The sequence below is a fragment of the Triturus cristatus genome, chromosome 4_1 (assembly GCF_964204655.1).
Source record: "Triturus cristatus chromosome 4_1, aTriCri1.1, whole genome shotgun sequence".
NCBI classification, from domain to species: Eukaryota; Metazoa; Chordata; class Amphibia; order Caudata; family Salamandridae; genus Triturus; species Triturus cristatus.
The window spans coordinates 1271980809-1272005077 of NC_140585.1; the positions used below are offsets into that span (position 1 = coordinate 1271980809).

Sequence of the window (24269 nt, forward strand, 5' to 3'; positions counted from 1 at the left end):
CCTGTGATTGAATTTCTCTCTTACTTCCTGGCGCTGCTTCTTGTTGTGGTGGTCTCTGGGAGCTGGGTGTGTCGCATAAGATGAAGAGGGTGGTGGCTTGTTGCCACATCATGCCTTTCTTTCACAACCTTGCAGTGTTTTATCCTTTTAACACATCTGTCGCAGTACCTTCTTTCAGGGTGCATATTACAGCTGCAGTTGTAGTCCTCACCATTAGTAGATGTTGCATTTTGTTCTCTGTGAACACCCTCTAGTCGAACATACATGTTTTTTGTATCACAATTCTTTATTACATTTTTTGTTCAAAAGTACAGAAACTGAATATTTTACACAAAGCAGTCCAAAAACAGAAAAACATTTTGGGGCAGATTTACAAGCCCCTTGCGCTGCTAGTACTTCACTTTTTGTGACGCACTGGCAACGCAAAACACTGCCCCATATTTACAGGGACAGGAAAAGCCACCCTGTGTGGCTTTTCCTGTCTTTGTAAATATGGCCCCTTTACACGCAGCACTTTGCGCGAAAGGGGGCGTTCCATGGGTGTTGCTGTGGGTGTTCCCACGCAACACCCATGGAATGAGAGACATTTGCAGATTTACGAGGAATCGTACATCTGGAAATGCGTGTGAATGAGGTGCAACGAGGAGAAATGTATTAATTTCTCCTCGTTTTTGTTTCCTGTTTCTATTCGTGCTGCATTCTGAAGCACACATTGAAAGAGTAAATCACCTCTAATGATATGATTGTGTTTCTTCTTGAAGGGTTCGCTTCCTGCACATAAACAGTCATTGAAACAATGACGTTTTTCAACTTCTATGTGTGTTAATGCAGCACACATATAAGCTGAAAAACGTCATTTCTGATTGTTTTTGTGCAGGAAGGGAACCCTTCCAGAACAAAAACAATCTCCCCACGACGCAAGCATCCTTGCACCATGGTGCTAGGTTGCCTGCGTCAGCGCATAGCAGCAGTTTGTGTGCCAGCCCAGGGGGAAGCACAGAGATGCGACATATTGTTGTAAATATGTCGCATCGCTGCACTTTCCAAACTAACGCAGCACAGCGCAGCAAAATTACTTGCTGCACCGTGCTGCGTTAGTTGATTGTTAATCTGCCCCATTTTCATGAATAAAATATGCAGTAACAAAATAGCAAAAAATTAAAAATTAAATTCCAGAATCACGAGTTCAGACATTGATAAGGTGAATAACAGCAGAATAACAGAAAATGCATACGATATGTTGTGTGTTCAAAACTGATAGTTTATGCTGACACAGACGTAGGTCACTTATGTGTAGAGCCAAGTATAAGTGACATGGTCACTTACACTTGGCTCACAAGAGGGCTCTGATCCGGCTGGGCAACTGACAAAAAGAAACTGCAGAATCCTCTAGCCTGAAAGGGTACAATACAATCACCCGCATAGCATGCAAATATATGAAAAGCTAGGCCACGTCTAATCAAAACTCTGACAAGTTCTGTGCAAATGTCAAACAGACTATGAAGAATTATTAATTGTAATTTTGAACAAAAAATCAATGGTAAAGAAATGAATTTAATATATTTGCCGGAAAATCAAATCAACTCAATATCCTTGCAGAGGTGTGTTACTGTGGGTCACATATACCATTAGCATTAAAAATAGCAACCAAATTTCGAATTTCTTTAGTCGGTAATGGGCACCATATTCTCAGAGCAAATGAGCTATCCTACTCGAGGAAATTTGACAAAACGATCAGAAAGAATGTTAAGTCCATTCCTTAAAATGGGCAGGTGTTATCCGGTACTAAGTACCTGTACTTCTTTCAGTTTAAAGGGTGGGGTTTTGCACTTCTCAGCACTGCTGCAATATATTTAAATGGACCGTTAATTACCATGTCTTTGGAATTACACAAACACCACAGGGGAGCTATTCGCAATCTGGGACCCTGGACAGTGACAGGAACACATATATGCAGAATAATAATTTAAAATCTGACATTACCGTTAAAGAGGATTGTAAATTACAATCCATTTGAGTATAAACAGCATTTATCTATTTGGTCCCAAACTGAACGTATCACTTATTAAATGTAATAAGGTAACTCAGTTTTAGTGTATGGGAGGAATAGCTTCACAACAGAGAAATTACTTTAGGAGTTTTCACTGTCGGGACATGTAAAATTTAAACATACATGTCCTACTTTTTAAACATGATGTATCCACCCTTAAGAGCCTTTTCAGGCTTTGTAGGAAAGAGCTACTGTAAATAGCGAATACCTGCACTTTTATTCTTCCACTTAAAGCATCGGTTAAGTCTGATAGAAGGAGACGTGTAGCTACAGAAATAGCTTATATTGGGATAACTGAGCATCATGGTAAGTAATTTGGTTATTGGTTGAGGGGTGTGGAGGCTAACTCACTCAGACAACAACCAAAATCCTTGTCAGGGTTAATCACAAAAGTCACAAAATTAACCTGTGCTTAACCCTCGGGTGCACAAAAGCAGTCATGCTTAATTTAAAACAATGGGTCCAAGCAGGTGAAGGTTAAACCTACACCTACTAGGCAAAAGCCTTCAAATGTAGGATCAATCCTTAAAAATTAGATAATTTAATTTAGAAAATCATAATGCATTACTGGTTCTCCAAGTACAACACAGTGAAAGTGAAATGTGACCAGTGAGAAAGCTGTGCGTTGGTGCTGAAGATGTGAAGTAAAAAATCAACCCATACAGAAATATACATGTTAAACCTGCAAAGGCAGAAATACTTATGCATTCTAAAACTGAAGGAAATATACAACTGTGGTAGATTTCCTTGACTTACCCAGAAGTGTCTTTAAGATTTCAAAAAAGCCTGACAATTTCTTCAAACAAAGATGTACTCACACATGAGAAAATGGCAGAATTTTCTTTTTACAATGCGCACAGCCTCAAGGCATTTAGTGACGTAGGAAGGGGGGTGCGGGCCGCCCCAGGTATCATCACTGGGAGCAGCCGCGGCCCGTGGAGGGAGTTCCATGGGGCGTTAAGGCGGGGTGGGGGAGGGGCAGGGTGGGGGGTTCTAAAAACCGGAATATGTATAATTGCAGGTAAGTAAACAATTAAATAAATAAAACGAATTTCGTTGCGCGCGCTGCATCGCAAAATCGATGCAGCGCGCGCAACGAAATTCGTTTTATTTATTTAATTGTTTACTTACCTGTAATTATCCATATTCCGGTTTTTAGAACCCCCCACCCTGCCCCTCCCCCGCCCCGCCTTACCGCCCCACGGAACTCCCTCCACGGGCCGCGGCTGACTGGGAGGGGTTACAAAATCGCAAAAATATATGTTTTCAACACATATTTTTGCCATTTTGTCTAGCCGGGGGTGACAAGAAATCACTGAGGAAGGTGATAAAATGGCAAAAATATGTGTTTTACACACATATTTTTGCCATTTTTTCAAGCCGGGGGTGACAAGAAATTTTCCGCACCGGGTACCACCTGACCTTGCTATCTTGGATTCATCCAACCCTGATGATGATGATGACAATCCCACGCTTGCCAAGTCCGACGGCTACTGTCCACTGGCCATAATGTCATCCATATTACCTCTCTGTGTAAATACAATGATAAGGTCTCAAGTGGTCCTTGGTGTAATTTTTCGTTGATGAGACTGAAGTTGGTATGTTCAGACAGTTTGTTTCAGACTTGACATTCAGTTACGATACATTTAACATACATTAACAGAATCCAAAGATGTCACTGCAATTTTCTTACATATTTCACTAAGAAGTCAGATCCAGACTGCTGCAAGGAAATTTAGTAATCCTGAAAATAGTACATGTAAAATACATTTACCTTTGTGTGGTAATTAGTTCGAAAATCAAATATGTAATAAATCAGTAAATGTAAGTGTAATAGGAGAAGAGGCACCTAGATGCCAAATGTACCTTAACCTGCTCATATGTAATATTTGAAAGAATGGGTATATTGGCTTTGTATTATCATTGTATACAAGCAAAATAGAAACCACGAAACATAACAAGACAAAGTTGAAAAGCACTGCAGGGAGCTGTAATCCTCACTGAAACATGTAACCTAAAGCGATATATATCTGCAACCTAAAATGTGGTCTATGAAATCTGTGCAAAGGACATTGTATCTGTTAAAGGTTAGAGAGATGCCGGAAATCACCTGATCGAAGATGGTTCTCAGCCTACTTCGAGGTACCCTATCCTCTATTTGTAAATAGCCACTCCTCACATTACCAGAAAGTTGAAGGTTCATTGTCTCACGATGACAAAGGAAACTCAACGCGTTTTGGCTCCCCGTGCAGCCTTCACCACAAATATGATATTTGAGTGTGCTGGTGATATAGTGAGCATAAGATTATTTATTTATTTATAAAGTTTTGTATAGCGCGAGCATGACCTCGAAGGGTATCAGAGCGCTTCACATAATGGAAGGGAAGAACAAAGTGAAGGGGAAATATCAAAAGGGGGTAACAGATAATAACATAATTAACTGATAACAATGTACCAGGATGAGAACAAACATTACTTAATAGGGTATAACAGACAACCCTGAGCTTTACAGGTGTTAGGCCAAAAAGAGTGTAGTCAGGGTTCATTGAGATATCCAACAAACCATGACCATTTAAGGCAAGAACTTGTTCATTAGGATTATTTTTGCTTCATGTTTTGTCCATTCCCTCACAATTTCTAAAAAAGTTTTGAGCAGATGAGACCTTATTTACTATTTGTGGTCTATTAATTTATATGACAATATAACCTATCAGGGCATCAGCCGCTGGGGATAACATGAGGTATGATGCAAAACAGTTCCTCTACTTCTACTAGATCTGACCATGCAAAAGGATGTATCTTTTACACCCTACCACTTACACAGCCAGTCTGCTTACTATACTTAACTCCACATATATGTACTTTGCTGGAATCTAGGCAACATGAGCATAGCTGTACTGTTAAATGGACATTTGTCTCTCAGAGGTTCTCAATCTGAAGGATAACTCCAGTGTCTAAAGTTAAGCCAATGAAAACTGCAACCTGAAATGTAACTCTGCTGTCTGAGGCCTAAATGTTTGAGATGTGGGCAATCTGAAGAATAGGCCTGCTTTTCTCAAGTATAAATCAGTGAAACACCTCCCCTGGTGGAAAGATCTGATGTTTGCATATTGAACTAGTGAGATTTGTGCGAACTAAGGAGTCGCTTCGCTGCCAAAATTGTAAAGCGGTGAGTTTTGTATTCTTTAGCCAGAGAGCTAGCTCTGCCATCTACAGTACAAACCTACGAGGTGTGTCTAACCTTAGGGGTAACTTTGTTCTTCGAAGGTTCTCGGTATAAAGAATGGATGTAATCACCGGCTAATCCAGGAAAAGGACTTGCAGTCGCCTGCTCAGCAAGCGTAGGGTATTTGTACATTTTTCAGTCATACTTCTCACAGTCCCAGGGAATGGGGTGAAGACCCTCCTGAGCCCGGCGGGTCCCGAGGACTCTGCCCGGGTGGGGCCAGAGGAGGACAGGCTGTGAATGTATTACGCTTTAGCTGATTAACGTGTGAAATCCTGGATTGTATTCCAGGTTGTTACTGTCCATGTACTTAAAATGCTTTTCTGTGGAAAGCTAAAGGGAAGCTTACTTCTTTAATGGAAGTTTTGTGCAAATGTATGTGTGCGCCTCTTGCTACCTTCAGCATGTTTGTATCCCCAGACCTATCAACCCACATGGAGCCACCGTGTGTCACACAATTTTGGCTCCCTTCACATGGTCAAACGGTGAGGAGCCCAAATCACACAGTGGCAGTGAAGACAAACTGGAAACCACTCCACAAAATGGTTTTCAAGCTTGTCTTTGGCAACTGTAAGCAGCCAATGTCCAAAAAGAGGTGTAAAAACACCCAGGACATCTGGGACAGCTTGACGACCCTTTGTCTCTTTGTCTTTTTGTTGGAGGAGGTGGGGGGGTTGGTGAGGGACAGAGTGCCTTTTAGATAGCTCTCTGTACAACGCCATGCCTCCTCCAAGGCCCACCTCCTCCTAGCATGGTGACATTAATTTGTAAATTGGCAGGTATGTATTCCTTCGTAGTTACCGTAGCACAGATAGGAGGGTCAGCGGAGGTTTAAAGACCGACAGGAGTTGACTCCCCAATACACTAATAGTAGAACACTAACAAACACCTTGGTCTAAAAAGGAAAGCGGAAGAGTGGGTCAGTATATCTAGCTGGAGTGGGGAATTCCTTTTAAAGGACGATTTCCCTCACCGGCCATAGGTGGCATGCTTCATGATCGGGAATCTCCTCGCACCATGATGCCTAGTCACAGTGCAGGCTGCAACCCCCTTAATGGAGGAAGGAGCACAGCGGATGTTTTTCAGAGTTATAATAAATACCTTTATAATGAGCAAGGAGGGGTGAGGTAATCAGAGCATATGTGAGAAATGTGATGATTAAAACTGGCAACAAGGTACACCAGTGGTTCCCAATCATTTTCAATCCGTGGCTCTCTTGACCGATTGGCTGTTGGCCGTGGCTCCCCACTATGTGACTTTTTTGGGGAGGATGGGAGGGATGTGAGCCTGGCATCGGGAGTATATTCAATTTCGCCGTGAAAATAATTGGGAGGAAGCTGATGAAGGTATTATAATCATATACGCAGGGTGTTTTGTATTAGTAAGGTGGCACCTCTAACAAAATATTCCTAGTTACACTTCTTTGGCCATGCATTGTTTAGAGAACCCTCTCAAACATTTGTATCCCACTTTCAGTACTAGATAGCACCCCTATGCGTGTAGGCCCCAGTGCTAAAGTGTTTCTGCGCTTGAAAAATATTTGCATGCACTTCTGTTTCTACACATGTCATACGTGCCAACACACCTGTCTCAGCAGGGTGACTCATGATTTTTCAAACTAAGTACAGCTTTATTTTAGCTGTCTTCTCCATAAATTGCCTCCAATTCAATGCAAGCTAAATACATTCCTCAGCTTTATCTTTAAACGTCCCTCTTTCTTGCCTCCAAATGCTGGCATTATGCCGTATATGGTGTTTTACTTCTTTGTGTTCAGGGAGAGATCTAGCCTGTCTTGAAATGTGTGTGCACTGAAAGAAATGTGTACTGGGAGTACCTTTGGTTCAAGTACACGTCAGCGCTTAATAACACTTAGGGCCTAAGTACAAGGACTGCCAGACTCGTGGTGGCTTGGTGTAGTGGTGGTAGACCAGCAACCATGACGAGTTGGGTGGTCGGACCATAATTGGACCGCTGGCTCCGCCAGGGAACCCCCGTTTCTTGGTGGTGGTGCGATGGTCAGTGTCATTGTATGACGCAGGTGGTGCCACTGCGTCACTGCCTTACATATTACAAGTTTCAGGATGGTGCACCAAGGAGCCACAGCACGCAGAATGGGAACCACTGGGGTACGCAAATAACTTTATTCTTGCTTTCCTGGGTCAGGATTAAAACAAACAAAAACAGCTAGGTATATTATACCTGCTGAGGGTTGCCATCAAGGTAAGTTGACATGTTTCTGTGACCCTCTACAGAGGTGTTTCGGCATTCATCAGGACCTATATAAGTGGTGCTTCTGCTCAAGTAAGTGCTCAAAATAATATGAGCTTCTCCCGACTCTGACAGGAGCTGCTGCAGCGTGAATCGTTACCGCTCTCATTCCCAAAATCAAATAGAAGATAAATCTTTGAACGGCTCCGACGCGATTTTTCACCGGATTCGTCCTCATTCATTTGATCTAAGCCCCCTAAGAGACCACATTTGATGAGGAGCTCTGCGCCTTTGAACAATTCCTTACCAGGCCCTCCTAGACCGCTGGCTAGGTTACCTATCTGTATTTTAATGTCCTGATGAAGACCCTGCGTGACGATTCAAAGTCGCACTTTTTGGGTTGAAACGTCGACGGAAAATGCTAGGACCAGTGCGAGACCTGCTTTTCATATAATTTCTGATTTATCCATGAAACAGTGTCATTGTTTGCCCTCGATACTGGCCCATCCTTTACATACTGTACATATAACAAAGTTCTGCATTTGTTCACTGTATATATTATGCACAATTTGGTCACCTATGTCACTCTGTCACAAATTCACTGACTCACTTTACAGTTTATTACCTTGGTAATCCTGCATTCCTAATGTCATTTGTGCTCTGCTATATAAATGATGTAATTTATATATAAAAAATGACATTATATTCTTCGAAACAAGCCTGATCTTTGATTTACATTCTAAGATTGTGTGGTCAACTTGATTGATTTCCCTTTTCTCCTTGACTCGTCCTTTTGATAAAGCAATTGTTTTACCTATACCCGACAGAACCACTGTTTTCTTATAATAATCCTACCCAGGTTCTGAGGGACACAGGGTCACCCCATTGTTTATATACAAAATAATATGTGAACAGATACAAAACCATCCAGTGGTCCATTTCGAATCCAAGGAAAGGATCCACTGTGGGACTCAGGTAGTGTGGATTCTTAAGGAGTAGCCAGAAGGACGGGGTGCCATATTGTTGTGTTGATGTGCTGGGAGAATCCAATTCTCCCAACATGAAGAAATAAAAATGTTCACCTCTGTGTCCAAGGTAGTGTTACACACTACATGCAGAAAGAAATTGAGATGTCATTAGGCCAGGCCGAGATTTTAATTACACCAGAGTAATCAGAGCAATTTCTGGAACTACGCACTACTCTTGTGATGTGAAATTGTCGAAATTACGTGATCACGCCAGCTTGAGTAATTAATAGTAATTTGGGGCAAAATTACTAGCACTACTGTTACCAGTGATCTAGTAGACCTTGTGCCAACCAAAGGGAGCTACAAGGGGATTCATATAATGCAACAAATTGCTAGTTATGTAGACTGTTTCAATCCTTATTCAGTATGGTGAGGTTTTTCACAAAATAAGTTTCATCACTGAGTTTATAAATTATGCATTCCTTCCCAGGCATAATCATTATCTATTTGTGCCGGTCACTTTGCATCAGGCTTGTTGGCGATATTCAAGGTTTTCTAACAGAGTGAGCTACTGCAACACACCGCTCTAAAGACTAATAGTCCTTGCTGTAATATTTGCCGAGCCAATAATGGAAAATTACAACTACTTGATGTCTTCATGGAGGACCATATTACTGGCAGATGGTGCTCAAATTTGGGGTAGGACCACAAAGTGTGGAACATGTCACAATCCTCTTGTCCATATCTTCAAACGTTCTAACCTAGAACATATTGACTAGGTGTATCTTGTGTGGTGTCTAGTTCCATTTGTGCAGTATTTTAAATTAACTCTTATTTAAGACTAACCTCTCTGAGACCCCAAAACCCTTATGGGGTCTCACAGAGGTAGTGGGTCAAAAAAGCAACCCTTCTTCATCAAACAAAGATTGCACGCTTATCCTGCCACTTATCTTGCATCCTTCAGTCATCAGAGATACAAAAGTAGGTCTATGAAAATGCCATATAACCTATAGATCACTCCTCAGAATTGACCCCAGATTCTAAGGTCTGTACCTATAGAGGGCATAGATACTGGGGCTTTCCTAAACATAGACCGAATACAATGCGATAATAGATAATATCGCTACAAATGCGAGAAGTGCAACCCAAATTTGGGTAAAGGATGGTACTATTGAGTCCCAAAGCTAAAAAGGACAGAACATCATTACAACAATATAGAGGGAACAAATATCAAAAGGTTAGTTTCTATACATTTTCTATAGCTAACTCCACATATACGTACCTTGGGGATATTTATATCTTCAAGGTACATAGATGTGGAGATAAGAATAGTAAATACTTACCTCCATCTGTGCTTTTACCTTTTGGTATTTTGTGCCACAATATTATTGTAACAATATTCTATTCTGTTGAGATTCGTAACTGGATATTTCGTACTACAATCCAAAGTTGAAATTTAGCTCAAAACATTTTCAATGCCTATCCTCAAGTAATTATTATGGAGTCTTAATCCCATTAGCATCTCAGGATGAAATGATGTCCTGTTTATGTTGAGTAGCTATTCCATAATATAGAAACTGTACTAAAATCTAGTCATATATTTTTGGAAGGTTGGACTAATTCTAGCTTTTTTTTTTTTTAACTCAATTTGGCAAAAAAAACAACAAGCCCATTCCAATTAATTGTGGTTGTCTCTTTCCAGCCTAAAGTACATGGTGAAGCAGTTGGAGAATGGCGAAGTCAATATCGTGGAGCTGAAGAAGAACCTGGAATACACAGCTTCGTTGCTGGAAGCAGTTTATATTGATGAAACCAGGTAAAGTAGTCCCCTAGAAGCTTCAATTTTTGGCGTACCTTAAAAATGTAATTCATTGCTGTGGGCTACCAATTACTGTCAAGTTCTTTTTGCCTCTGTTAGTTTTGCCCACAATGTCCTTGGGTACCTCAGTGTGTCAATAACGCCTATACCAATCTTTAATGCTCCCCAAATACCGAGAAGCATATCATCAAATCCCAAGAGGGATTCCCAAAATAGCCTGAGGTCTTTTTTGAAAAATCCATGGAACTTTTCCCACATTCCCTAAGGACATTTTCCAGCTATCTCTCCCTGCATTCTCATTACTGTTCCACATACATTCAGAGAAAATCCATCACTTTCTCTGATTACAATCCACAAATATTGAAATGGCGGCTAGTAGGGCATGGGGGAGACGAAGAAGAGGGGGTTGCAAATATAGTTTTTTTTAAATGCACTCACTTACCTTTTCTCTGCCAGCCGCATATCTCCTCAGCTTCTCTGCTTTTCTTTACTCTAGTCCGGAAGAAGCTGCAGAAGCTCCCGGGCACACAGGTTCCCTGAGTCAATCACAACACTGCAATGCAACTTTGTGATTGGTCTGAGCGCCGTGGATTGCCACTCAGATCAGGACAGGGCGCCTGTGCATATTTCCTACCAGGTTGTCCATTACAGCCTGGTAGGGAATATGCAAAGTGTGCATGGCTGCTTGGCCGGCCAAAACAGACAGCCAAGCAGTCATGTGCACTTAGTGTGCATAGTCCACTCTTCCTCCCACCCTGAGCTACCAGCTCCGCCCTGCCCTAGCCCAGCCCACAGAAACCAAAAATAAACCGATAATAACATTGTTATTATTGTTTTAGTTAACTCCTTTTCACTGCTCTAAAAGCAGTGGGGCGATGCTCCTCCGCCTTAGTGGAGGAGCTGCCACTGAATGATGGCGCCCGGTATGTTCCCAGACTAGACTTCCCCAATAGCCTAACACAACTTCAGACTCTTTCAAAGGCCTTCACCGAACAACAGAATTAGCTTTTCAGTATATATATTACTCAAATATCCAGCTGAAGTTTTCATTATTTCCATGGACAATTCACAATATCTACAGAATGTTATCTACATTATTAGTGGGCCTCTGCCCAGTAGCCATATACCTTCCCTTACATTGTCAGACGTCATTCCTCCACATTTTCAGTAGACTTACAGAGAACCTGTCCCCTATTCCCCTGAAAGAAAGCATTGGCTAGGGGCTCTTTTCTTCTGACTTTTAGCTGTAATGGCCCACAGTAGATGTAACGTGGTTTGTGCTACCAACGTTTCAAGCAGAGAGATGTCCAGCACAGTGAAAATCACCATCAACATGTGGAAGTATGTTAATAGAGGAAGGGTAATCTGCACATGCAGCACACCAAAGTGTTCTCAATCCCCACATTCTCATTTTCAACTATGAGACTAATATTATTTTCACAGAATTCTTTTTAACAGTTTTTCTACATCCTCGTGGCTGAAAATGAGTCCTGAGGTGACCATTCTAATAAATAAAGTACTTCTGTGTTCTAAAATCTCCATGTCATTGAAAATGGCTGACCTTATTCTTAAACAATGTCTCTCTCTTTGAGATATATAAAGCACCACCCATCTGGGTCATGGTGTGCTATACGTTTTGCTAAGAAATATGGGGGCATTTTCACAAGCCCCTATTGCCACCACAACGCCACTTTCAGTGGCGTTGTGATGGCGATACAGCCCTCACCTTATTCACAAGGCAGTGTTAAGCCACTTAACGTGGCTTAACGCTGCCTTGTGAATAAGGCACCCTTTCACAATGTATTTAGCGTGAAAGCGGCGTGCAGTGGGTGTTGCAGTGGGCGTTCCACCGCAACATCCATTGATTCTGACGCTGCCCCCTATTCACAAGGGCAGCGTAAATAGGAGCCAACACCATAATTAAGACCAGGAAAATCTTGGTCTTGATCAGGTGAAACGAGGAGAAATAGTTTCTTTCTCCTCGTTTTTGCTTTTTCCATGTGTGCTGCCTTGTTCAGCACACATGGAAACAGCAAATTGCCATGGTTTGTGTATGTACAGGAAGGTGTCCCTTCCTGTACATAAATAAACCTTTTTTAAAAATGCCATTCTGTCACTTTCATGTGTGCTGCATAAAGCAGCACACATGAAAGTGGGAGAATTGCATTTAGGATTTTTTATGTGCAGGAAGGGACACCCTCCTACAAATAAACAATCCTCCCCTGCATGCAGACACCCTTGCACTCTGGTGCATGGGTGCCTGCGTTGGCGCTATTTTGTTAAACTTAGCGCCATCGCAGCGGGAAACGCAAGGCTGCACCATATCCTTGAGAAAATGGTGCAGCCTCGCGTTTCCGAAGTGGCGATCAGCAGATCAGAAATATACGGCTGTGGACAAAAAGAGGGTTCGATTCTGTTATTTTTTAAATTCATAGTTCAATGTCAGAAGGAGTTAGATTAAAATTTAGACCAGGGTTAAATTTAAATCACCTGGCATACTTCGGCCAATTTCAGGAACTTTACATTGCTCAATTATGCTATGTCAGGCGATGATGCCACGTCTACAGCAAAATTATAGCACAGCAACAACAAAAATGATCAGTACACAAGTTGCTGTTGTTCACAGCACTTGTGTTTTTGGTGCTATGTTTAGCACAAATGATTGAGTTAAGGATGAAATGTAGTGCTATGTGCCAAATTTGCATAAGTATGTGCAATTTCATGTAATTTTCCAAAACGTCGCATGATTACACAAAAGCCAATTACTCAACTTTGCGCACCACTAGTTGAAATGTCATAAGATAAATCATCCTCCCGGAGAGGGATATTTTGTGTCTAATGGAAACTAGTAAGCCTTGCAAAAAAAATGCACATTTTATCCTATTCCATCCGGATCCATTTTCTATAAGTGTTCTTTGACCATTAAACACCATGTTTTGGTGATTGATACATACAGGTCCAAAAATATGTTGAGAAGCAGCAAGGGGTTTGACTCGAGTATTCCTTTTGGGAAACAGCATTTACAACGCTGTCAACACAACGCGCTTCCATTACAACGCTGTTGTTACAACGACTGTATTGTTTCTACGCAATCCATTACATCGCAAGTCGCATCAACGACTTGCTGTAGGGGGCATGCAGCATCAGGGAATGTGTTGGATTTGAAATCCAACACCTTCCTTGCTGTTGCGCAAACTGGAGTAGGAATAGTAATTAATACTATTCCTAAGTCCAGCGCGCCCCCTACAGCAAGTCGTAAAAACGACTTGCGATGTAATGGATCGTGTAGAAACAACGCAGTCGTTGTAACGACCGCATTGTAATGGAATGCGTAGTGAAAGCATTCATTGTAAAGGGCCATATTCGTTCCTATTACTGAATTCTTATTTTTATAAAAGTGGGGTTTGGAAGTATGGTCTTTGTTCTTGAGGCAACAGTAAAGCAAGAAAGAAGTAAACACAATAGACTTCCTCTGGGTGCTGACTACTTGCAACCTTTTGCGAATGGGAGTTGGACTGCTGTGATTGAATAATGTGTGTTTTGATGGTTGAAGATGAAGCTTTGATCCTGGGCCTCTTTCTAATATTTTTTCCTCTTTATTTTTTTCCAAGGCAAATTCTTGACACTGAAGATGACCTTCCAGAGATACGATCGGACGCTGTACCTTCCGAGGTTCGTGACTGGCTGGCTTCCACATTCACCCAGCAGACGAGGTCGACAGGTCGCCGATCTGAGGAGAAGCCGAAATTCCGGAGCATTGTCCATGCAGTGCAGGCTGGAATATTTGTGGAAAGGTGAGAATCTAGAGTAGGAAGAAGAGATTTTGTTACTACAAGGGCTCATTGCTTACCATTTGTTGGCTTCATTATCACTCTTATTTGCTGCCTCCTAGGTGATCTGCATGTACCAGTGGCAGTTTCAGTTCCTCTTCTTTCGTGTAGAGCATGGACCAAGTACTGATTGCTTCATTTTCATTTGTGTCCCTCAGTTCCTTACGCTGTGATTGAGTTACCATGTTTCTTTCTTCTTCCCCTGTCATTCGTCATTTAATGTCTTGCTTCTTCTGTGATGCTTCTTCAATCCCACATCCCACCCTCCTGTTTTCTGTGCTGTCCCTTCCAGCCACCATACGAAAAAAAAAGCACAATGACGCAGCCAGCAGTGGCCACGTCACATGTCTTTTTTACCCTCTGTGTTGCTTCTTCCCTTCCTCCCATCGTTCGTGTTGCCTGTTGCCTCCCACCGTCCCTTCTTTTGTCTATTTTGCCCACCCACCAAACACTGCTATAAAGCAGCCAGGGCTGGCTGCGTCATTGCACTTATTTTATAACTATTATCATACTGCACAACATATGTGCTGCTATACAACATGGCTAAAATGCATTGGCACAGCCAATGGCTCCCACATAGGCAGGAGCTATTGGCTTTGCCAATGGTTGTTAAGCTATGGTCGATAGGGTTTGCTTTTTTAGATGTGAGCTCAGTGAATCCACATGTAAGAACCTATTTCTTTGGCACTCGACTTTCAGCATAGCGAATCCATGGCACTTGCACTCTCTTTTTAATTACTGTATGCCTAATTCCACACTCCCAGAGGGCAGTCAGAATAAAAAGAGAAGCTCAGAGGCAGATTAAAGGATTCATACAAATTGAAACCGTTTATTCACCTAAATAAATAGTCTTTGGTAAAAATCATCATTAAAGTGCTGCTGCTGCATCTGTATTCAACCTGAAAAGCTCAAATTGCGGATTCGAAAATCTTCTACAATGTAAAATCAGTGCTTAAAATAAGGACACATAAAATTAGCATACCGCAAAGCAAGACTCGGAAAAATAGTTTTTTTTTTATCTGCATGTCTATCGATATAGTGAATATAACTGCACAAACATAACACACAACAGGCATTTTTTCTTCTGGAGAAATGGAACAGATATCAGACAACTAAAACATTCTTTGTGGCATCATCATTAATCATAAAAACAAAGGTGCACCCATTGGAAGACAAAGTTTGGTTGAAAATTTAACATTAACAACATAAGTGTGAGAACCCTGAATGATAAATTCAGAACAGAGTAGGCATGAGACGAATTCACACGTTTCATTTGTCAATCTGCCCTTTCACAAAAATGATAGAACAAACCATCACTACATAGAACTCTAAGAAAGACACGAAGGGGCATATCATCAAGGGCTGGTGACATAATTATCGCCGCTTTTGCGGCCGTTTTCGGCCAAAAAGCGGTGATAATTATATCGCATTATTTGCAAGGACACGCTAGCGCGTGTTTCCTTCATTCAGCTCACGTTTTGTTCACACCTCACTTTGCATCTCTAATGAGATGCAAAGGAGGCGTGTCTAACAAAACACCATGGGAAAATATCGCTACCCCAGCTTCGTGATATCATCAACGAGGGGTTGCGATATTTTAAATCCTGTTAACTATGCCTTAACGCAGGAATTTAACGTCTGTTAAATTCCTGACTAAGGCATAGCTAACATGGGAGGTGGATTATGGTGATACGACCACAGGGTCGTATCACCAAGGCTATCGCCATTTTGGGTGCAACATCGCTGGTTTTCCAGCGATGTTGGCCCATTTCCCTGGAATATTATCGCCCTGGAGTAACGCGTTGTTAATAACGCGTTACCATGGCGATAAATTCCTGCGATAGATGGCAATAAATAAACAAGCGCTAAGCGCGCTTTGCGTTTATTTATCGCCATCCTAGTAAATATGCCCCAGAGAAAGAAAAAATAAAGAAACTATTTGATAAATACATTTTAAATAAACATAAATACAAATGTGTGGAATTAATTTAGCAATCGGTTTTAAAAACAGACAGAATATATGTTTCCGACTTACCAACCTTAACCTAGTGTCTCTGGCTACCCCAACTTCAGTCTGCGCGAAAAAGAGACAAGCCAAAAGAACCCGCCCTATTCTTGTTTCTTCACAAGATAAAAGTTGAACTAGTTCTGCTAAATGCTGAGCTCTGCATAGCTGGGATTTGCTTGTCTTTTCTGCCAAGAGGCACTTGCCATTAATATGTTTTCCGTTGCGGTTTAATCATTCTCCTATTTCCCGTTCAAAGGTTTAAGATCCATTTGTATTACCTCTTCCCTTTTGAGATATTAGTTTCAGATGAGCAGTTCACTTCCAATTTTATGAAAGCCTCAAAACCTCAAACGTTGTTCGGTTTAGGGCAATCATGTTTTATCAGGATACTTGGAACATAGACGCCCACTTTCATTACTCTGGAAGAGGTGAACATTTGTAGATTTTTAATGCTGAGCTTTTGAAGGCGTTGCACTTTTACCTTAAATGTAACAGTTTGTTAAATTTACAAGTATTGTTCTGAATAAATGGCCATAGTAAATGAAAATTGAACACTCCTAAAAATCCAGTGACTAAGAAAAAAAAATGAAAATGTTAACTGAAAATACAGTGCAGACATAAGGAAATAAAAACGGTGATAAATGATCAGATGATATAGAGTTATTCCTGACCGCACAAGAGACCTACATACTTTCAAGTACGTTAATTTCTTCCCTATTGTGATTAGAAGGGTTCAAGTATTCTAATATCTCACACTTCTAGCTGGTCCACTTTGGTGCCTCTCTGTCCAGCTTGTACCAGGGAAGCAAAACTAGCAGATGATGTTCAGCTAAAAATTCACACCAGGTAGTCAAACAAGTCCCCTTCCAATATGTTAAAACAATAGTTTTCGAGTTTTGGTTAACATTTAATGTATAGGTCAGCTGTAGAGTTCCTGTCTTCCAAATGCCAACCAAAAAATCCAATCCAACATTGGATGGTAAGAACAACATACTTAGCGCCACCGAATGGACATTTAAAATCTGATTCCTGCACATCTGGGGGCCGATTCACAGAACTAACTTAAGACAAAATCCTAAACTTACTACTTTTGGTATTCACAGAAGTTAGGATTTTGTCTTAAGTTTGTCTTAAGACAAACTTAAGACAGACTTCAGACAAACTTAAGACAAAATCCTAATTTAAGTCTATCTTAAGTCTGTCTTAAGTCTGTTTTAAGTCTGTCTTAAGACTGTCTTAAGTCTGTCTTAAGTTTGTCTTAAGACAAACTTAAGACAAAATCCTAACTTCTGTGAATACCAAAAGTAGCAAGTTTAGGATTTTGTCTTAAGTTAGTTCTGTGAATCGGGCCCCTGGACATCTGCAGTGGGCAATACATATCATAGAATGCTCTGTAATGTAAAACCCAAATATTAGCTGGAACAAGAGTTTTATGAATCATCGGGAGATATTCAATGCACACCAATTCTAACAATATTTTCATTAGGAACACTAAACCACCAGTTCCTTTAGAAATCTGAAATATTCATGTAATTGTTGTAAAATTGTTGATATATATATAAGAGGGGGCTGATCTCTCTGTGAAATCCACAAATTGGAATACCTTGGCGGTAGTTTTGCCTTTGAGTAGGCTTCTGCCTCTGACCTCTGACTTTAGGTTGTTGGCCAATTGCTCTTCTGGCATGTGTGTTCTAAGATGGTTGCTGCTCTAGAGGCCTTAATAGCTGTAAGGATTCCTGGATCTCTTATCCTAGTTGTGATCCAGAACCTGTGAAGAACTGGTGCAGTGGCTGCCAGTGACGACAACAACATGGGCTGGTTCTTGTGAGTGGTCCATATCACGGAGGAAATCCCCCCTATAATTTTTCACTCTCTTTTTTTTTTAATTAAATTTTATTGAAGTCCATAAAAAAAAATGCAGTACATTAAATACATTAAGAATGAGACATCCATTTAAAAAAGATTACCTTCGGGCATAACATTACATTTCCAAAAATTGGTAAATAATACATAAATTACATAGAGCACTAAAACATCAGGGAGAAATACATCCAAAACAATAACCCCTCCCAAGCTTAATCGAAATATGTGGCCCAGATTTTTTTGAACTTCCTAAGACCCCCCCACCCGAAGTGCGTAAGTGCGTTCACTTCTTCTAACAGCTTTTCACTCTCATTGAACTTTTCATTTATGAAATTACTTTGGGTCATGTTTTAGTCTTGTTCTGAAAGCAAATATATTGATATGGCGTTATCTTATTGACAGAATTATTGAATTCCACCTAAATCAAAATGAGTAGCATTTTCACTGATTAGTTCAAATAAAATACACTACATTTGTTACGTAAAAGAACATTTATGAAGCAAGTTGCTGGGTAGCATTCAATGTAAGATCTTTAGATGTAGATGTTCAAATAGTTTCTAAATGCAATATGCGCGATGAGTTTACTAGTTATTAACATCTATTTAGAAATAAGATGTATTCACTTTATATATGCTCTATTGATCTATATCTTGATAATTTTCCATATCCGTGGAAATTGCTGTGATATTCGGAACTCCAGTTACGTAAAAGGACACTTTCTTTTTTCTCAGAATGTTCCGAAGGACATACACTGCAGTTGGACCAAACTACTCTCCAGCAGTTGTTAATGGCTTAAAGGTACATTTTTATATTATAAAAGTAACTGCTTTGCTTACAGACTCTGGGAGATGAGAAAGTACAAATTGTTGTGTCACAGCAAAATGTTGTTTCTGCTTTCCTTAACCTGAAAATCTTATTGTTTCTGCTTGCCTTCACCTGAAAATCTTATGGTTTCTGCTTGCCTTTACCTGAAAAGCTGTAGACAGATGTTTTTGTGATCCAAATATACTTAGACCTTCGAAGCTATAAAGAATATTAGCAGAGGCGGGAGTCTCTTAGCTGCATGGTTTTTGCCAGTTACAACTATGAGAACCCCTTTCTTCCTAGTAAAAGTTCATAAAAATATTGTCATTAAAACTTTATCTAAATAATCACTGGACAGAAATGTATCTTTCATTCTTCATTGTCCTACATACTCAAGATCTCCCCAGGTTCACACCACAATTTCAACGACCTCTCCAGCACCTCAAAAAGAGATCTTGCAGTTGTTGGAAAAGAAAAGTGCTTTGCTTTTACAACTTATTAAGGCATAACATTGAAATTCTTTTACTTTTCTTCAGCTTAGTGTTTTATTAGACATGACTTTGAATTAAATACATGTGTTGCTCTTTACTTTAGTGTTCCACTCACGCTGAAATTTACTAGTTCATTGAAATTTAAAATCAGACTAATGTGCTGGGTCCTTTGACATTGAGCAGCGCCCATAAATAGAGGGCGTTAAACTCTGCAACTGCAACTCTATTTTTCTAAATTTATCAGTGAAAGCTATGTGCTCTTACGGGTCTGTGTCATTTCTTTGTATGTGTCATTATAAACGGTGTTTGCAGTTATAATAAATATTATTTTTAAGTTATCCCTGATAAATCACTGGAACTAGGAGGCAAACTCCAGAGTCGGCTTTGCTAATAAAATAATAGATTTAAGGAGAAGCTTTTAGACACAAGGATATGTGCTGTTGATGGGGCATTCTCTGAGGACATTGTTAAGTCATCCGCTCCTCTGTGAGTGCTTTATGTGAAATTATGAACTTTGGCAATGAGACATCGATATATGACACTCTTTATGGACTTAGATTCTCAGCTAATCCTCAAGTCGTTACATAAGAACATTGACTACTATAGGGATCTCTGAGGCCATTACTTGCCAGTAAGTTATATCTAGGATGGGCTCCTATTCCTCTACCACTTCCTCCAAAACACCTTTCACATGTTGCATTTAGTACAAAATACATTGTTATGACTGAGACTTTCAAGACAGGAATTTGAATGTGGTAGATGCTATGGCAAATGACTATCACTTTTCATTATCTTCTTTGAACAAGGATTCAGAGGACCATTCAATGAGAGTACCACAGTTGGAATCATTAGCCTCAATGTCTTGTTCCTTCTATAAGGCTCCGAGAATCTCTTCCGACTTCCATATCGGAAGACCAAATATTTCAAGCAGATAGATATCCGGCTCTGGAGTTAAATGCTTCTGCTGGCATCATTTGTGATCGGTAGGTCACAAGTTTGATTGCTGCCTAAGCCAACTAAATTTTACATCTGCGTGAGGTAGGTGCACTGAGTGCTATTAAATTATGTTAAAGTCTGTTATTTACAGGGCTTATAGTTTGCAAAATAGTGTTATGAAACCCTACAGAAGAAGCAATTAATTATTTTTATCTCGACTTCTATGAGAAGCCTACCTTGGAGTAGGCATGGGCGGTAAATTCCGGAATTTGGGTAATTTTGCGTTTCGCGTAGAACGCCGAATTGCCCAAAATTCTGCATTCCGCGGCTTCGTGGAATTATTTGCTTGTTCGTGTTCTCAAAATGCGTGTTTGCGAGATATTTCCTCCCGAGCATGCAAACAGCGTGGGCGAACAGGAAAAAAGCATCGCGAACAAGCAATTCCGCGTGTTTGCGGAATTTCTGTGCGCTCACGGAGACTTTTTACCGTTTTGCGGTGCTTTGCATAGCGCGACTACGCAAATTCCTGCCACCCCTACCTTGGAGTACTGTTTATTAGGTGTCTGTGTTTTCATGAAGAGTTCACGCTCTCCATAGATATTTTTGGTGCTGGGCAAGAGACATAGCTCCACAAACGGTCCCGGGTTTATTCAATTCTGAAATGCACTTCAAAAAATCTTTTTTTCAAGGAACTTGCAACAGTTTGTGCAAAAACATTAATGAAAAAATACAACATTCTGTTGCAAAGCGGATGTCATGATAGCATGAAAGCAAAAATAATTTGCATCATCAGGAACAAAAACTATATCATTATAAAGATTTGTTGCATGAATGAACGTCTAGATTTTATGGACAATTTTAATTTAAAACATGACACCACTGCCGAATCCGGTAGTTCATTGTCCTTTCAACCACTAAAACACATCAAAACCCTTTTTTTTACATCTTTATTTAAATTTTCGGCTATTTATCATGACAGCAACACAATTATTTACCAATTAGCTCATACACGTAGAAGAATAGGATTTCTAAGCTGGTCAAGAACATTCAACATTTCTACAATGATATTTCTATAATATGCCATCCTATTAACAATGCGCCACCCCTCGCTGTGTGGTCGCCCCCATCTCTGCAAACTTCTCATAATTTATATCAAGCTCCCCTCCAGTCTTCCCAACCAGTCCTCCCTCTTTAGGTTGAGCTGGTGAGGGTTCAGTACCACACTTCAGCTGCTCCCCCTCCCATCTATACAGCGTTAACATTATTTTAAATCTTACTTATCCTCTTCTTCAGGATTTCTGGTCAACTTATTTACCATCTCTGTCCACTGTCTGAGGTCCTCTTCAACTCTCTCATCTGGTATGACCATTTTCAAACATAATTCTTCTGCTAGGATCCGCTCTGTCATATTTTCGCTCCAACTCAGCACTGTGGGTGCCCTGTTAGATAACCAGTTTATTGCTATGTAGTGCCTAGCCAAGAGTAGGCTGAGTGTTATACATTTGTATTACTTTTTCCCTTACTTGGATCTAGGTAGGAGAGCTGGAGTCAAACATTTCTCACCTTTCTTAGTCGTAACACCGCCTCTTCCCAATACTCCGACAGCACCCTGCACTCCCAGGTCATATATTAGAATGTAGCCTCTTGCGCCTCGCATTTTGGGAAGATCAAAGGCCGTTTCGGTATATTGTATGTATTCCAGTGGGTGCAAGGTATGTATGATGGTGATATTTCAAATATTTCAGCTTGAATCTTGCATTACTTATGATTTCCCATACCTATGCGCAGATTTGCACCCATTCTACATCTGTCAAGGGAGGCTGTAGGTTTCTGTTCCAAGCCTGCTTTGCCTTTGGCGCTGCTGGTGGCCTATCCTCGTTCGGTGCCTTATATATAGGTGAGAGAAATCCTCTACCCCTCCCACCCTAAAGTAACAACTCAGGTGTTAAGAGACCTTGGGTTTAGTCGGGGGGCCAATCCAAACTCCTCTAGTTATGAATGTACTTTTGGCAAATTGAGGGAATTGCCCTACACTGATCCCAAAAGTATCCCAAACCTCCTCAAAGTTTAAAAACATATCCCAGGTATGAATTTCCAAGTGATAGGCAGCGAGGGTCTCTCCAGGCCACAAATGACATGGCATCTTGTATCCGAGAAAATGGCTGCAGCTACTCAATTGGCAGGAATCTACTGAAAAGTGAACTCTTTAGCACCATTTTAGTCACGAGCTACCATGCTGCAGCTACTTGTGGGACTTCCCACGAGGTGTCCGGTTACTGCTTTGTGCCCCTCATCAAGCAAATTGATAGGGTTTTTGGGTCTTTGTCAAACCATTTACATGTGTGCTGGAGCCAGGTATCAATATAGTAGAGCTCCAGACCGGGGAGGCCCAGTCTGTCCCTCTCTCTATCCATTTTCAACATGTCCAGATGCATAATGTTTCTCATCCCCGCCAACGTAGCAAAACAAGGAGGCTGTCTATTTCACAGAAAGCTCTCGTTGGAATGCGGTCTCTTAGGAAATTGGGTTACTGGTTGAAGAGGATGAAATCCTACTCAAGTAGCAACAACACTTCCTTTCATGGTGAAACACAAGCAAACCCTAAATTAACCTGCCTTAAAGGTTAGGTGATAGAACATAGACAAAGGCCCTGTTATAGAGGGGCAGTTGTCAGTTTTACGCCTCTCTGAACTCAGTTGGATCCCTCTGTCTACACTCTCCTAAGACACTGGACTGACCCACTGAGAACCATTTCTCCTCACTCGTGGACCGCATCTGTGACACACCTAACCTTACCTTGCTCACAGAGGCATCCCATTAGGCAGATAGTACCACCATGGACAACAAATTGATATAGCCCATTCAGCCCCTTAAATAAGACTTCAGTCCCCAACCCAATGAAAACTCTGCTCATAAAGACAGTAACAAACAGAGGCCACTGACAGCTGTCAGTGCCAAGAGCTGGGCCCCGGGCCATCCTCTACCATGTGGAAGCTCCAGGCGGGGACATTAGGTAGGCCACTCTTCCAGCCTTAGGGCTGGCAATGAGTTCCCTAAGGTATCGTAAGGGTCTTCTGACCTTTGTGGTTTCTCAGAGTGGGGTGCAACAGTCCCAGGTGTTAGACACCATATGTCCATTCTACCTACTTTCAGTGCTGTGCTAGTATCCAGGAGACTAGCTTTACAGTCTGTGGTTATTACCCTGAGAGTGAGAAGGTGACTAGGTTGAGTCCTCCCACACCCTGCCCCTTCATTTGGGCTCCCATACTATGCCTGAGAGTGATACCCCGAGAAATGAGAAGTGTAGGGGTGCTGTTTGGCCGTCCTCCCAGCTCTCCTGACACCGGAGGTAAATCATTCCACATAATGCAGTCTATGGGCATCTGAGGACTATCTTTAACCTTCCTCTGGGTCACCCCCACACCACACTCCAGGAATATCATGGCCATGGGACAGAGAAAGTCCTACCCCTGGACCTGAGTTACCCTACACACCTGCTCGGTGTACTGCTCTGGCGACACCAGCCTTTCCAATGCCATGGTCTGGCTGGCCCCTGTGTCCCTCAAAGCAGTGACAGGGATCCCATTCACTTTCATCTAGTGGAAGTGATGACTCCCTCACCCTCTGAACCTATCTTTCAGATAATTGAGATCCTGGAATGGCCTTTGACCTGCCCCTAGGGACTTCTTACTCCTAAGACAACACTAGTCACCCCTGCGCAAAGAAACCACCAGTGAGTTTTTTCTTTGAAAAGACAGAGTCCCCCAGCTTGTGTCCTACCTCAGAACAATCAATGCACCTGATAGGGCACCCTTGGCCACTGCCCGCCAGAACCTCATCCCTTTTTATCAGAAGGGGTATGGCACCCCCCTTCCCCTTATTCAGGGAATCTTCTTTGACCTTTCACTAACTCTGCTGAGGGAACCTGAACCACCCTTATTGGGGTCATTCCCATCTACCTTCTTGTGGGTCCTGCTGCTGAATCAGAGGCCCATCTCCCTAGCAGGCTTTCTGTGGTAAGACTGCTTACTATTAATTAGGTGTTGGTAAAGCTCTGCACAACAAA

At 41.3% G+C, this 24269-nt stretch overlaps 1 protein-coding gene across 2 annotated transcripts in view; it reads left to right on the top strand.

Moving 5' to 3' along the window:
* Window positions 1–24269, top strand: part of PDE1B (phosphodiesterase 1B) — a 1345653-nt gene that overhangs the window by 879282 nt on the left and 442102 nt on the right. For both annotated transcript variants that reach the window (XM_085654771.1, XM_085654770.1), the window contains 3 exons: window positions 10155–10268; window positions 13883–14065; window positions 18704–18770. In XM_085654771.1, the coding sequence (XP_085510897.1) occupies window positions 10155–10268; window positions 13883–14065; window positions 18704–18770 (364 nt within the window). The remainder of the gene's footprint in view (window positions 1–10154; window positions 10269–13882; window positions 14066–18703; window positions 18771–24269) is intronic.